General features: G+C 48.3%; 3 protein-coding genes across 3 annotated transcripts; 1 reads left to right on the top strand and 2 right to left on the bottom strand.

The window, feature by feature from the left end:
* Nucleotides 1-1,007: 1,007 nt before the first annotated feature.
* Nucleotides 1,008-3,108, bottom strand: N7457_000869 (alpha-amylase; the record flags this gene model as incomplete). The annotated part of the gene is made up of 8 exons (XM_057171915.1): nt 1,008-1,032; nt 1,112-1,364; nt 1,456-1,678; nt 1,733-1,753; nt 1,842-1,865; nt 1,915-2,510; nt 2,578-2,985; nt 3,045-3,108. 8 exons carry the CDS (start codon nt 3,106-3,108, stop codon nt 1,008-1,010), a joined length of 1,614 nt encoding a protein of 537 aa, XP_057035818.1.
* Nucleotides 3,109-3,795: 687 nt separating this feature from the next.
* Nucleotides 3,796-5,498, bottom strand: N7457_000868 (alpha-amylase; the record flags this gene model as incomplete). Its single annotated transcript, XM_057171914.1, has 2 exons — nt 3,796-4,440; nt 4,494-5,498. The coding sequence occupies 2 exons, from the start codon at nt 5,496-5,498 to the stop codon at nt 3,796-3,798; spliced, it is 1,650 nt and encodes a 549-aa protein (XP_057035817.1).
* A 3,335-nt stretch (nt 5,499-8,833) lies between these two features.
* N7457_000867 (CAZyme family GH13) lies at nt 8,834-16,382 on the top strand (the record flags this gene model as incomplete). The annotated part of the gene is made up of 7 exons (XM_057171913.1): nt 8,834-9,190; nt 9,243-9,418; nt 9,474-14,886; nt 14,996-15,450; nt 15,504-15,709; nt 15,767-16,277; nt 16,334-16,382. The coding sequence occupies 7 exons, from the start codon at nt 8,834-8,836 to the stop codon at nt 16,380-16,382; spliced, it is 7,167 nt and encodes a 2,388-aa protein (XP_057035816.1).
* Between the last annotated feature and the right edge of the window lie 30 nt (nt 16,383-16,412).

The raw sequence follows: 16,412 nt of genomic DNA, 5'->3' as shown, positions 1-16,412 counted from the left end.
AGCTAGTCTCAGAGACCAAGTCCCAGTTAACATACAATACCAATTGGATTCCAATATTGCATTATCTTGTACCTACATGTGCCTTCATATGTAGGGAGGCATGTAGAGGTAGTTGTCATCACATACGTACTCCGTACAGTACCTACATAGAGGTGGATGTATGTCTTCAGTGCATCTACTCACGCCGATAGGACGGATAAAGAAGACGCTAGATGGGCTTGGCATGCAGCTAGTGCCTAGCGGCCTTGGCGAAAGGCGGAACACAAACTTGGAACCTTGTATGTATTTGGGTTTTGGACGTGTAATTTTCACTTGCCTTGTCTCGGCTTTTACTGCCACATGCTCCCGGTAATTTTAGTTTGCAAATTCCGCCTTCACCGGACCCTGAACTCTCCGTCTCCGTCTACGGGGTACACCGAGATACTAGGTATTCATCGCTAGGAGATAAGACCACCGCAACCGATCACCTGCATTCTATTGGAGCACAGTACTATATATATCACTCGAAACGTCTCCCTTATCGGTCAGCTTTTGATTTATGGTGAGCCTCAAACCCGGAATGGCGTGCGAACATCGCTATGTTGTCTCAAGCATGACCCACTCAGGTACAGATCAATTTCAGAATTGAGACATCTCTTTACGAAACATTGCAATGGCACACTAAGCAAGCTATAAATGGGATCACTCGAAGGGAAAACAGTGATGTCTCACCGAGAATCTGCCGGTACCTGTGGTTGTCATAGCACTACGGATACAACTGATGACATATTACATCGTAGGTCGAGTAAACCCTTTTTGCAGCAGTAGCCAACACGACCGCGGCTTTTATTTCCATTTTTATGTTTCATGGAGGCGTTGGGGTTGGGATTGAATACGAGATCGGATGACATCAGGTGAAGCCCTGGAGAGTGGTCACAATTGATACACATGGTACACATCCAGGGATGATTTCCACACCGGTGGACCTGCAGTAGTCGGGCTCTTGTCTTCCACAAATCAATCAATGGTTAGGCACCGTATATATTCGGATTGCTAGGGTAGCAAGTCAGTAATCAAACATCGGAAAGCAGTGTTCGAAAAAGAAGATTGGGGCGGACCATGTTATACGTACAAGTCTCTCTTCAGATTGTCACTGTCTGCTGTGGCCGAATTGATCCAGACACCGACATTCATTGCCTTGACACTGAAACACCCGTAGCCCTTCTTGTCGATAACAATACGCTTTATCTCTGGATGTAACAGATCCGTCCACTCTTCGTACGCGTGGCGTTTACCAACATACATGCGCTGCACCCCTGCACCCGCATTACTGATAACACACGCGAGGCCAGACAAATGGCGGGCATTCCCGTAACGCACGAAGCCTGTACGGAGGATTATTGTCAGTGCTGCCCAAATGAATCCCTGTCCCCGGGAATGAGGGATAATATCCGAGCAATTAAGGGTCAAGCGAACCTATGCAATTCGGTAGGTTGAAGTAGTCTTGTTGTTCGCCATAAGCGTAGAGTTTTCGTGCTTGCATCAGGAGAGGCAGCTTGCCATCACAACTTGGTGTCGTTTGTTTTTCCACATTTCCTCGTATCCCGTATAAGTCGCCATAGAAGACGCATGGACGACCCTCTTTGCGAAGGAGGATCAGCGCATATGCTAATAACTTGAAGGATGGTGCTACTGGCGTCTGGAGTTATTTAGAAGTATTCAGTGGTGGTCAACAGAGAAATACTCGACTCACTTCAAGCATTTGTCCTGGTTGCTGTGGAGCGTTAGATCCATGTTGCAAGCAAAAAAAAAAAAAAAAAAAAACATAAGCATGTCGAAATCCAGCCAGGGATGGCACTTGCCGTATCATGATTTGCGACCAGAGTCTGGAGAAGTTAGCTTAGTATTGCCGCCCAGTCATCTTGAACAACTTACTACGGCGTGGTCCGGCCGACATTGTACCAGTGTGTCTGTGAAAATCTCACGAAGATCTGGTGCCTGCGCATAGGAGAGCCGGGAAAATCTCTCTAGGAGAGGGACGTCATATGCTGCAAGGTCGTACTTCACCTGTTCAAGATAACCCAGCAAAGATGGCAAGTGACCAGTCCAGTATTCTCCAATCACGAAGAAGTCCTCGCGAGCAGTTTTTCGGACATGATGCACGAATGTGTGCTGGAACTCCGCCGAGAAATGCTTAGCAGCATCGAGTCGCATTCCATGGAGACCCAATGTGTTGGTGATCCAAGTTCCCCATTCTAAAAGATCTGTACGGACCTCTGGATGTGTAAGGTCCAGATCAGCGAACATCAGATAATCGTAGTTCCCATTCTCTGTAGATACGTCTTGGGCCCAGCCCTTGTCGGGTGCGACGATCTTGTATATTGCGGTTTGCTTGCTCTTGTCGTCCCAATCGACGCCGCTGAAATGTTGCCAGTGGTATTTCATCGAACTGTATTTATCGTTGCGACCGGCAAAATGGAACCCTGTCCACCCGTTGATTTCTGCTGGCTTAGATATCTCTACGTCTCTTCCTGTAGGCGAACTCAGCAAACCAATACAGATCGACGGCCAGTCAACAAAGACGTTGATATATCTCACGTTGATGATCGACCTTGACCGCCTGGAAGGGCTCAGGATAATCTGCGCCCGCTTTGTGATTGAGTACAGCATCCCAGATAACTCCAATACCCAAATTTTGGGCTTGAGAGATCAGCTCCTCGAGCTCTTGTTTGGTACCCCATTTGGTCGGCACTGTACCCTTTTGGTCGAATTCGCCCAGGTCGTACAGGTCATAGATATCATAGCCATTGCCATGAGGGTCCATTCCCTTGCATCCAGGAGGGATCCAGATTAGGTCGACGCCAATAGACTTATAGTCCGGCAAGGCATATTGCACACGACGCCAATGCTGCTGGTCAGCTGGGATATGCCATTCAAAAGCCTGTAGTACGAGTGAGTTATCTGGAGCAGTCCACGACGGTAGTTGCTCTAGATTCGCAGTTGCTTCTTATTCATGGATCAGGCGTTAGAGCTTGGCATACTGTATTCAAGTAAGGGGAACTGACCTTCGAGCTGTTTCCGTTTTTGGGGTTTTCGTGGTCGTGGTCCACACCACAGGAAAGAGGGCATTGTAAGACCTTGGGTAAAGCTCAGTAAAATGATAGCGTCTATTAAAGGAAGTCATAGCCAAGCAGGTTGTAAGTATACAAGATGGAAGCCCCATCCAAGAGCAGAATAGGCACGTCCTTTTTGGGACTAGAGCCAAACGGAAACCTTGGAATCCCGGAATGTGGGTCTACGTATTGTAATCGACTCGTAACAGCAACCCATCTTTTTGGATTTTTGGATTTTCAATTTTCATCGGTCAATTGTCTCGGAAATTTCCAATTGAACCAGAGGAAACCCTGTGGATTGGACCTCTCTCTCTACGGATACTCCGTACATAGGGTTACAATGGCCACGTGATAGCTGTGATGTGAGAAAATAATTAGATGCAATACATTGTTGATGATGGGACGGAGTATAAAGAATGCCAAACGTATCACTCGAAGCAAAATCAAAGGCTAACAAGATCACTCAAGTGAAACAAAAAAAGGACAAAAAAGATCATGCATCAAAGGATATCTCCGCGAACGAATCCGTAGCATCGACAGTTGTCACGATAACGAAAGAAAGGACAAAAAGATGGAGCAAAATGGAAAAAGATATACAAGAAGAGTTGATAAAAGGAAGAGAAGGAAGAGAAGAGAAGGAAAAGAAGGAAAAGAAGGAAAAGAAGGAAAAGAAGGAAAAGAAGAGGGATCTGAGATGGTTCTCTCACAAAGACACTACAAATGGGCCGGCCACTGCTGCTAGTAGGAACACAGCCAGACTGGTACCGTGGACAGTTGTGATCACAGAGCCAAGCGAAGTCGCACCACTGGTAGTTTTCAAGGACCCCCAGGAGACCTTTGATGCAGCATAGCCACAAAGTCCACTGCCATCCATATGTTGTGTGGGAAAGAAAACCCGGGGCTCTCCCTTGTCCATATCCACCTCCAGTGTACCCTCGTTGTCCACAGTGTAATTGTTGCAGTTCAGAATATCTATCACTGTCGTGCCAGCATTGTAGCTGAATGGTAACCGCATTGAATAGGACTTGCTTGTTGAATTCTGAGTGGAGAGAACCATAACCACTTGTCGACCCTCAACACCTTTCATGAAAGCAAGCTCGCTTCCCCCTTGGAAGATTGTATGAGTTGGGTGGCTCAGGTAATCTTCACCGAGGGAGTATGCGTGTTTCCGGATACCGTTCAGTTTTGCAATCAGCTTGTAGAGTTCTGCATCGGTATCGTATTTGGTGAGCCAGATAGCTTCCCGGTTATTGGGCGTGCCGTCTCCGTCGAGATGTTGCTCCTGACCCTGGTATATCATTGGGATCCCATCAAACAGCATAGTGAATACCAGAACGTTCTTGGCCATCTGTAAGCTATTTAATTAGCAGAACTGATTATGTGAAGCGAATCCGCACATACCGCGATGTCTTGGGAATGGCTCGGGATCCGAGCCTTGTCGTGATTTTCAGAGAAAGATGTCATAGCATTAGTATCAGGCATCGAAAGTCTCATGTTCTCCACTTCCTTCGCCAACGCGGACGGATTGCCCTGGGTGAAAGCGTTCAAGATCTCGAAATAGATCGGGTAATTCGGCATGCTGGCAATGTAATCACGCTGGTAATCGGAGATCGTGTTGACTGCCCCTTCAAGAACCTCTCCTGTCATGAAAGTATTGACGTTTTCGAAAAATCTGAGAAGAAAGTTCGGGGTGACGTGTTTGGCAGCGTCGATCCGCAGTCCATCAATAGAATAGGTCTTAATGGCATTGTTCGCCCATTCGATCAGGAGATCTTGGACATCCTCATGTTCTGTAAAGAGATCTGGCAGAGGGACGATCAAATCACCTGTCTGACACAGTTGGGCATCGGTCATGTTGTTCCAGTCTTTGATTTTGCAGTAGGGATGGAAATAGTCCGAACTATTGAAGGGTCTAAAGACGGAGTAGTCGATGTGCGTAGCGGGGTCGCTGTGATTCGTGATGTAGGCCATATTGTTGATCACTGTATCCATCATGAGATACATTCCACGGGCATGCAGAGCTTCGCTGAGGTCGAGCAAGTCCTGATGCGTCCCGAAATGAGAGTTGAGGTTATCGAAACTCAATGGCCAGTACCCATGATAAGCTTCGCCGTATTCGACACGGCCATGGATATTCTCGATGATTGGAGATATCATCACAGCATCAAACCCCATTCCTTGAATGTAATCCAGATGATTCATAGTTCCTCGCCATGTTCCTCCACAGTAAAGACCCGTCGTGGTGTTGCATGGCGATGTTGTTGAGCCGTCTGTGCGAGCGAACCGATCTGTCATAGTCTGGTATATGGATCTGGCCTTCCAGTCAGCTGTCCCTGCAGCCGAAGCTAAGGTGAGGCTTATCATCAAAATAAGGCCTTCCAAACGGCCAACGGTGCATAATGACATCATGACTGCTCGTATCTGTGCAGCAGATTGGACGAGGATGACAGAGTGTGGAGAGATATCACGGCGGCTTTGGGGGCGTAGTGCAATTACGCCACAATATAAAGAGAGAAGGCGAACGAAGAAAGATGAACGATCAACCTGGGACCTGAGCAGAAAAGGAACGCGAAGGAATAAGGAGAAGGCCGTCGAGGAAAGATCGCGAACCCGAAAAATATTGGTGAAAATCCAAATCGGGCAATTTGGCAGGGGAGACCCAAGGAGCAGTCAGGTGGCCCTGTCAACGATCGATAGAACCCTCCCTTAACCACGACCATGGCCGCACTATTTGAAAATCTCAAGATGCTGCTTATTTCACGAGCCATATGTCTACACATATTGTTCATTACATGCTGCGTTGGTGGCTGGAGCGAGCATCACCACGAGCCCAGCCCATGCACGTTGTACTACCACAGTGGGTTGAGGCGAGCGAGAACCAGGCTGTTTCCATTCATCCCTCATAGTTTGCACTATGTCTCTAGAGAGGGGAGTATCTAGCAGACCTGGCATACCTGGCATACCAACACAAATCGAATTACTGCACATAATCTTCTACTCTGTTCGTCCACACTGGACCTTCGACATTCTTCAACTTTACGAAGGGATTGTTCAAACAAGACCCCATGTGATCGAGGCACTTTCTGCCCTAATTTTAGTAATTTGGGAGGACATACGGAGTACTCCGTCACATCTCCATCGCTGGAGTAGCAAACTTCGGGTGAGCCAACCTGAGACAAGGTACCATGAATCCCCGAGACAAGCGAGCTTTGCTCCCGATCTCCACCAGCCAGGCATGAAAGTGTATGGCGCTCCGAGGTCGGTTTCAATTACAACCGAGTTTTTTGCCTGAATATGCCCGACTTTGGACCGCTCTTGACACCATTCATTACTGTATTGTCAATCATACCTACCTAGGGCCCCGGGGGTAGTCCGGAGTTGAACCTATCCCCAAAGTCGAACCTCCCCATAAATTATATATCCTGAGAGGAGAAGAAGATATCTTTGAGAACGCATTTAGAATATACTACTAAAAAGACATTGCAAGCCCGCCAACGCGACCGACTATATGGAAGGTTTCATTTTATCTGCCTGCTTTCCAAGTTTGGATCCAGGTACTCTGGACCCTGACTAGGCAGGTATTAAGGCCTCTGCCATAGTAATTCAGGTATTGTAGCTTTTGGCCAACCCAAATCCAGGCATATGCAGGCAACAAATTTGACTTCAATTGAAACCGACCCCTGAGCGCTTTACACCTTTGTACAGACACGCAAGGCTATACATAGATAGTGCCCATACGTTGATAGCGTGCTCTGATACAGCCAACACGTTGGCTCTGAGATGGATGATGAATACGAGAAAGTAAGACGGGAGTCCGTTGGCCATCACACGTTCGCGCAACAACACCACACTGGCAATTTGGGGACTTGGGAATGCTTCAGGTGCTCCCCCTCTTCAAGAGTCAATCCTTTTTATGACTTTTGTTGCAAGATATCCGGATAGATCTACGGATAAGGACTCCGTACTTTTAAAAAGTAAAGATCGGATGCGGGAAAATGACCGTGATAGGTGAACGATGTGGCGTTCATGCATACTTCGTGTATGAGATTTGCTAGATAAGAGCCATTAATTTCCAGCTGTACGAGTGGCTCATCGTTTTCAGATATCACCATACGGAGTACTCCGTACATGCCCTCGATTCCTCCTGCGCCCAGTGTAGTGCATTCTACCAAGGTACACTGTAACATTTCTACGTATGCAGATTTCCATGATGAATATTCCTTGTCTATTACGTAGGTACAAAGTAGGTACTCCGCAAAGTGGAGAGTGAAGAAACTTCCTTTTCATTTTTCATACTTCCACATGGTCGTAATAAGATATTTTTGGCTCATGTGGCTTCGCCGGACGATGACGGATGTGCTTGATGTCATGGATTTTAGGAAATCGCCTCTTGGCATGTTTCCTGGTCTGCCATTGGTGGAGAGCCGACGTGAAGAATTCGAATTCTGAATCCGAATGTCCAAAATAGGAAACCCGAAAAGAAAAAGGAAAATAAGAAAACGGCTAAAATGAGAAGCGAAAAAAACAGGTTTCATACCGGAGGTATCCACAGGATTATTTTTGCAAAACGGGCTCCAGCCAATTGGTCGGACCGGGGTATCTCACCGGGGCCGAATCGACGCTTATCGGCATCGCCATAGGTTGACAACTAAGGGTATAGAGGCAGAGGGTATGTAACATGTACGGAGTATTCCGTACTCCGTACCGGTTTAGACGATCTGATGTCTCACACGTCTAAGCTTGATCTTGAGTTAATAGACACCGACGTCGCGAGACCATAATCCGGAGCCGGTGTTTGCATACATGTATGCATGGTGTACGGAGTACTCACGCACATATGCCATGTATCCATATCTATAGAATTCGATAGGTATCTATACCATCCTTACTCCATACATGTAGATACCTGACTCTAACCCATGGTCGGAAAAACGTGGCCCTATGGGCCCCGTCCAAAAGAATGTGACAGCCGAATCGGGGAACCCCCGTGCGGAAGGGCTTTTTGTGTTCCTAATTTTGGTCCAAGTGTGAGAGCCATTCCTTTTTGGAAAAGAAAGCCGATTTCCAAGTCATTGTATGTATTCTGGTGTTGGTCGAACCAGTCGGATTTGATGTCAAGGGTGATGGAGACTCGAACTGGTATAAACCAGTAATATCAACATGGAAAGAGTCAAAATCGGCGAGAAAAACCATGAATGCATAAAAAGAAAAGCAAGATAACCGAGGCCTACCAATTGGAGCCCCAAAGCTGAGACTCTGATACTCCATATTACTAGGGATGTACATGGGTGGATGTATCGACGGTCTAGTATCAGACATGGGCCTTGTGTCTCATCTGCGCTGGAGCTAATTCTTGTTTTATTTTTATCTTCAGCTTCAATCCCACTAGCATGTACCACTAAGCACTAAGCACTAAGCACTAAGCACTGAGCACTGGGATATGATTTCTTTCTCTTTTTCCATCTGATTACTCCTTTGCATCTTGCTCTGTCCCAACGTTACCTCGATTCATCTCTTGTTATCCTGGCATTTGGCCCTTTCCGACCACCTTTGATACCGTTTGGCTCTGCGAAATCTGACTCCACAAGATATCCACTCCAGATCTTCCCATGATCCCCGAGGGATTCGCATATCCCTCACTTTCATAGATTGTGTCATCCCCTGTTCTTCCCAGTGGGGATATCCGCACTGTCTGAGGGGCGTGAACACCTCCCGACAACCCGGAAGAGTCACCGCGAGTCATGAAGTGGTTACTCCCCGGAGTAATCTCGCTCTCGCTCCTTGCGACGACAGTGAATTGTTGGCCCTACGACGAGGCCTATCTAGATCATAACCTCAATCAGAACAAGACAGCCACAAACCCGGCTGATTACTGGGGAACATGGCCCGGTCATGAGGGGAAATATCACCCCTCACCTGAAAACTGGCGTTTTCCATTCTACTCGTTGTTCATGGATCGCTTCGTGAATGGAGACCCCACAAACGACAACATCAACGGTACCACCTTCGAGCATGATCTTGATCATCGCATACGCCATGGTGGCGATGTGGCTGGACTTGTCGACACATTGGATTACCTCCAAGGAATGGGCATCAAGGTTCGTTTTATCCGTGCCATTATCGTATGGGATAAATGTTCATAACCTGCAGGGCATCTATATTGCGGGGACTTCCTTGCTAAACCAGCCGTGGACTTTCGATGGTTATGGAGTTATGGACACCACCATGCTTGACGGACACTATGGTACAATTCAGGTTTGGCGAGACGCCATCACCGAAATGCACAAGCGAGGAATGTATGTGTTGTTTGATAACACCATTGCTACGTAAGTTCCCTCCACACTCGCAGTCGGGAGAGCAGAGCTAAGAGAACCTCCTCAGAATGGCTGATTTGATCGGATTTGATGGCCACCTCAACATTTCGACTCCTTTCTCCGAGAAAGAATGGAAGACACAATGGAAAACCGAACGTCGTTATGTTGACTTTGACATCGGAACCGGGGATTACAATGCCACCTGCGACTACCCCCGATTCTGGTACGAGGATGGATTCCCCGTCAATGAATCACAGACTGCAGGTTTAGTGGGATGCTACAACAGTGATTTCGACCAGTATGGTGACATCGAGGCTTTCGGAGTGTGGCCTGATTGGAAGCGTCAGCTGGCCAAGTTTGCTTCCGTTCAGGATCGTCTGCGCGAATGGCACCCCGCGGTGCGCCAAAGGTTGATCCAACACTCCTGCATGATCATTGAGTCTTTGGACATCGATGGGTTCCGATATGACAAGGCCACTCAAGCCACCGTGGATGCTCTTGGAGACATGTCCAGTGCCTACCGAGACTGTGCCCGTAAGGTTGGAAAGGAGAATTTCTTCATCGCTGGTGAAATCACAGGTGGGAATGACTTTGGTTCCATCTACCTTGGAAGGGGTAGACAGCGCAACCAGTGGCCTAAGGACTCAGCTACCACAATGAAGTTAACGAATGAATCCTCCGCCCAGTACTTCTTGCGTGAAGCGGGACATGAAGCCATCGACGGTGCAGCCTTCCACTACACAACATATCGTGCCCTCACTCGATTCCTTGGCATGGACGGGCAGCTTTCAGCCGGCTTTGATGCGCCCAACGATTGGGTTCTAGGGTGGGACTACATGTTGAGAACAAATGATTTGATCAATGCCAACACCGGAAAATTTGACCCTCGACACATGTTTGGTGCGACTAACCAAGATGTCTTCCGGTGGCCAGCAATTGCAAACGGTACCCACCGCCAGTTGCTCGGTTCCTTTGTCACTACATTGATGCTTCCTGGAATCCCACTTCTTCTTTGGGGTGAAGAGCAAAACTTTTATATTCTAGATGCCACTGCAGAGAACTATATCTATGGGCGACAGTCAATGTCCCCTGCAACGGCGTGGAAAACCCATGGCTGCTTCCACTTAAAGTCTTCCCAGTACTACGACTGGCCTCTGTTATCAGCGAAAACAGGCTGTGAGGATGCAAAGGTTGTTTACGACCACCGCGACCCTTCCCATCCTCTTCGAAACATCATAAAGCAGATGTATCATTTGCGCGAACAGTACCCAGTTCTCAACGATGGCTATTCGCTTGGCAATCTGTCGAAAAGAACTGATGATGTTTACTATCCTGGTTCTAATGATACAGCCACAGAGACTGGGATGTGGTCCGTTTTTAGAGATGTGAACACTGAGGTTCAAAACCTGGGCTCTAATGATGACAACCAACCAGTCTGGCTGATCTACCAAAATCTCAATGATACAAAAACTTACACCTTCGACTGCGACTCCGACAATCCCAACAAGACCCTGACCGCTCCATTCGAGGCTGGCATCACGGTCAAAAATCTTTTTTACCCCTATAACGAGATCAAGCTAGTGGAAGGAGTACGCAAACTGGGCTTCAATGGGTCAACCAAGTTCAATGGCTGTGCGGAAAGACTTACGCTGAAGGCCTATGAATTCAGTGCATATGTCCCTGTTGCTAAGCACAAATCACCTCGGCCTATGATCACCAAATTCACCCCAGGCCATGATTATCCACTGCGTTCCACCGTCGCACCCGATCTTCCCGAAAATGTGACGATTGAGCTTTACTTCTCGGAAAAGATGGACTGTGGCTCGGTGACCAAAGCAATCACCTTCAATTCATCTACAGAGACCGGGAAAATCCCAACTGTCGATTCGAACACTATCAATTGCACAACCATTCCCTTCTTGCTGCAGACCAACTGGACTGCTGAGATACCGGGAGTTTGGAAGTGGGCAGCAAATCTTACAGGTGTGTACAATGGGGTTCATCGATTGACAGTTAACAATGCGACGAACTCCGGCAACAGCTCTGCCACACACGCTGTTGACCACTTCCTCTTCCGCGTTGGCCAAATTGACAACCCAATGGTATTCAATACTGCCAACTACTCGAGTAGTCTGCTCCACAAGAAACAAAATGGCGATCTTTTCATTCAGCATCACGCTGCTGGAGCAGATAAGTACCGTTATTCTACCAACTGGGGCACGACGTTCTCCAATTGGATACGATACAAAGGAGGAAACGATACCATTGAAAGGCTTCCATGGTCGGGAACCAGGAAACAGGAATGGGATGGCGAACATGTGCGTGTTGAGTACTGGAGTCGTTTGACTGGCAGCAGTGACTACGTGCAGCAAGGTGACGCTGACTGGAATCACCAAATTTCACGACGTTTTCCTCATGCTTTCTTCAACGGACCTTACAATCAATATGGATATGACGCGGGCCTCGATAACAACATCAAGCTCGATACCAAAACCGGGACCTGGTCGTACCACTTCACATCTGAATGGCCTGCAGTCGGGCAGATCAACATCTGGGGCATCAATCCTGACGGAAAGCCCGATCAAACCTGGGTATTGGGCGATACTGACAATGATACAATTCTGGATCGAAGTCCGCCGTCTGCTTTAAGTGCCACTTTGATCAATATCACACATGCGCCTGCCAAAGGCTATCTTTCTCACAAAATCTACTTCGATGATGGAACGCTTCATTTCTGGCTGGATCCAGTTGGGCCCCAGTCAACACAAATCGTCATGTTTGTCCTCTTCTGGATCATCCCATTCATAACCGCGGTTGGATGTGTATACATCTTCATGAAGTCCTTCTACAAAGTCAAATTCAATCAGGTCGGTGTGAGTGAGAAACATGGCATGATTCCACTCGCTTTTTGGAACAAGATAAAGTCCTCCCGTGCCAACAAAGATCTTTCCTCAAATCCACTGATGCGTTTTGCCAATAAGTCTGGCTTTCTACAAAGCACCACGACTCTGGGTGGTGCCCTTGCGTCCAGTAAGAGACGCATGGTTTTGATCGCTACCATGGAGTACGATATTGAGGATTGGGCCATAAAAATCAAGATTGGTGGGCTGGGTGTCATGGCTCAACTCATGGGTAAAACTCTAGGGCACCAAGACCTGATCTGGGTTGTCCCATGCGTCGGAGGTGTTGACTACCCAGTGGATCAGGAAGCAGAGCCTATGACAGTAACTGTTCTCGGCAGTGCCTACCAGGTTCAAGTCCAGTACCACGTGCTGAATAACATTACCTACGTCCTACTTGATGCCCCCGTGTTCCGTCAACAGTCAAAGACCGAGCCTTACCCTGCTCGCATGGATGATCTTGATAGTGCAGTTTACTATTCGGCTTGGAACCAATGTATTGCCGAAGCAATCAAGCGATTCCCCATTGACATCTATCATATCAACGATTACCACGGTTCTCTCGCCCCTCTTTATCTTTTGCCAGATACTATTCCTGCTTGTTTGTCTTTGCACAATGCCGAGTTCCAAGGTCTTTGGCCTATGCGAACCCTTAAGGAAAAGCAAGAGGTTTGTGATGTATTCAACCTGGACGAGGAAACCGTTGGGCGTCATGTGCAATTCGGTGAAGTCTTCAACCTGCTGCACGCTGGCGCCAGCTATCTCCGTGTTCATCAGCAGGGATTCGGTGCCGTCGGTGTCTCCAGGAAATACGGCAAACGATCCTACGCTCGCTATCCTGTCTTTTGGGGTCTTCGCAAGGTCGGGAACTTGCCCAACCCAGATCCGTCTGATGTCGGGGAATGGAGCAAGGAACCCACTAAGGAGGAAGATATCACTGTGGATTCAACATACGAAGCTAGCCGTGGAGAGCTCAAAAGGCAAGCCCAGGAATGGGCAGGGCTTGATCAAAACCCCGATGCCGATCTCCTTGTGTTCGTCGGTCGCTGGTCTATGCAAAAGGGTGTTGATCTTATTGCGGACGCTATGCCTGCGGTTATAGAATCTCGCCCTAACGTGCAGCTGATATGCATTGGCCCTGTTATCGATCTTTATGGTAGATTCGCCGCCTTGAAGCTCGACCACATGATGAAAATTTATCCTGGGCGCGTTTACTCGAAACCTGAATTCACTACGCTACCGCCATTCATTTTCTCTGGTGCTGAATTTGCCCTGATACCATCTCGCGATGAGCCGTTTGGTCTTGTTGCTGTGGAGTTTGGCCGAAAGGGTGCGTTGGGTATTGGAGCGCGTGTCGGTGGTCTCGGGCAAATGCCAGGCTGGTGGTACAATGTGGAATCGATCTCGACATCCCATCTGCTTATCCAGTTCAAGCTTGCCATTGAGGCTGCGCTGAATTCAAAGACGGCCACCCGCGCGATGATGCGGGCCAGATCTGCCAAACAGCGTTTCCCTGTTGCTCAATGGGTTGAAGACCTCGAGATTCTGCAATCTACTGCCATCACCATTCACAATAAAGAAGCTACCAAGACACACAGTGGTAACACTCGCCCTAACACTTCATCTGGCACCAGCATAGCAAGCGGAGTCATTTCATCTATGCCCCAAGCCACGGGCCCGCTGCCTTCCCCGAGCATGAATACCTCATTTGCGCATTCCGGGGAGAACAGTCACTCCAACCAAATGGTAGACATCAGTTCGCAAAAGAAAATCAGTTACAGCGCAAATGAAAACCTCGAGGATATCGAAAAGCCAAAAGTGGGACTAACACGTTCTCTTTCCCTGGGCGTCCGTTCAGGCCCTGGTCATCTTGGGCGTCTAAAACAAACAGGACAGGCCATCACAGAACTCGATGAAAACGGAGGAACTGGTGCTGACGGCGAGGAAAGCAGTGACGATGACCCCTCTCACGCCTTGTTTGAAGATGATGAATACACTCTCACCCCAGCTCAGGTCGAGGCCGGGCGGCAAGCCCAGGCTGCCCAGAAGGAGCGTGCTCGAAACATGCCTTCAAATCAGGACCATGATTCTGTGCATCTTCGATTCATGATCCCCCCAGGGCGCCCAGGGGCCCCAGAGACACCACCCGGCTCTGAGAATCTCCTTCTCCCCCCTCCACCTGTTAGCCAATTCAACCGCTTCAGCAGTGCGTCCGTCCTCTCGCTCGATTCTGTTGTTGGCAAGAAGACAGATTACAAGCTGCAGAAAGTCGATCCTTTCTTCAAAGATAGCACTGGTGAATACTATAGAGCTTTCGATAAGAAGCTTAGTTCTCTGAACGGAGCCAACTCCGAGTCGCAGCTCTGTATTGAGGAATTCCTGATCAAAAGTGAGCACAAATGGTTCGACAGATTTCGCGATGCCAGACTGGGTCGCAACAAGTCTCCTACACCCTCGATCCGCCGTTCAAGGCACAATGATTCTCCCGATGGGATGCTCTACGACGATGATATGGTCAACCATATAAACAGCCACGAGGATCATGCGGCTGATGATGAATTCCTTCTTGGGAAGGACTATGTTCCCCCCTACTGGAATTAAGAAATGGATGCAAGTCAAGATTGGAGATTGGCCGGTTTACTCCATCTTCCTGGCTTTGGGTCAAATTATCGCTGCAAACTCATACCAGATCACTCTACTCACAGGAGAAGTGGGTGAGACAGCGGAGAAGCTATATGGTATCGCAACAACATATGCCATTTCGTCTGTCTGTTGGTGGCTTGTATATCGATACTTCAAATCCGTCGTGTGTCTTTCCACCCCATGGTTCCTGTATGGTCTTGCGTTCCTTCTGATTGGATCTGCTCACTGGGAAGGAGATTCCTTCACTCGTGGATGGATACAGAATGTTGGCAGCGGTTTCTATGCTGCGGCCTCCTCTAGTGGATCCATTTTCTTTGCGTCGAACTTTGGTGATGAGGGAGGCGCACCGGTTGAGACCTGGATTTTCCGCGCCTGTGTTATTCAAGGTGCTCAACAAGCCTATGTAATTGCACTGTGGTACTGGGGGTCCACTCTGACCAAGGCCTCTTCAGAGGGCCTCTTGACTTCTGACAACAGTATCTCTAACACCTGGAAAATGACGTAAGCCTCTCTCTACTCTTGACCTCTTTGTTTATTTGCTGACCTTGTTTCAGTGCTATCTGTTACCCCATTGCTGCATTTTTGTGCGTCATCGGTCTTCTTTTGGCCCTCGGCCTTCCCAACTATTACCGTCAAAAGCCTGGCAAGGTGCCTTCGTTCTACAAGTCGATCTTTCGAAGAAAGATTGTTTCTTGGAACTTTGTCGCAGTGATTCTACAGAACTTTTTCCTCAGCGCACCATATGGTCGAAACTGGAGCTGTGAGTTTCAATCCCCTCATTCTGGACCGATCAAAGAGACTAACTTGCCCTATCCAGTCCTCTGGGGTTCCACACATGCTCACGCATGGCAAATCGTTCTCCTCTGCATTGCCTTCTTTGGCTTTGTCTGGTGTATTTTCCTTTTCATCGTGAGCAAGTTCTCTAAGCACCACAGTTGGTTTCTTCCCGTCTTCGCCTGTGGCCTGGGCGCACCACGCTTCATCCAAATATGGTGGGGTGTTTCTGGCATCGGATACTACCTGCCATGGGTTGGCGGATACACCTCTGGCGCTCTCGTATCTCGCAGTCTCTGGCTCTGGCTGGGCGTGTTGGATTCTATCCAAGGACTTGGATTCGGTATCATCCTTCTACAAACTCTTACCCGAGTCCACATGTGTTTCGCTCTCATTGCATCTCAAGTGCTTGGCTCCATTGCGACCATCTGCGCAAGAGGTTTTGGGCCCAACAGGCTTGGTCCGGGGCCTATCTCTCCTGACATGACGCATGGCGCCCATGCCTTGGCTAATGCCTGGTTTTGGGTTGCTTTGTTCTGTCAGTTGCTGATCTGGTAAGTTTTTCCTTTTGCTCAAGTCAACAAGAACAATCTCTAACAACTATCTGTAGTGCTGGGTACTTACTATTCTTCCGCAAGGAACAACTCGCCAAACCATAAGCTTCCCTCTCGAGGCACCTCTTTTCTGTC

The sequence above is a fragment of the Penicillium paradoxum genome, assembly GCF_028828445.1.
Source record: "Penicillium paradoxum strain IBT 22861 chromosome Unknown utg000002l_segment0_segment0, whole genome shotgun sequence".
NCBI lineage: Eukaryota > Fungi > Ascomycota > Eurotiomycetes > Eurotiales > Aspergillaceae > Penicillium > Penicillium paradoxum.
The sequence above is the reverse complement of the archived record's forward strand: the minus strand, read 5'-3'. Positions and strand labels throughout refer to the sequence as shown.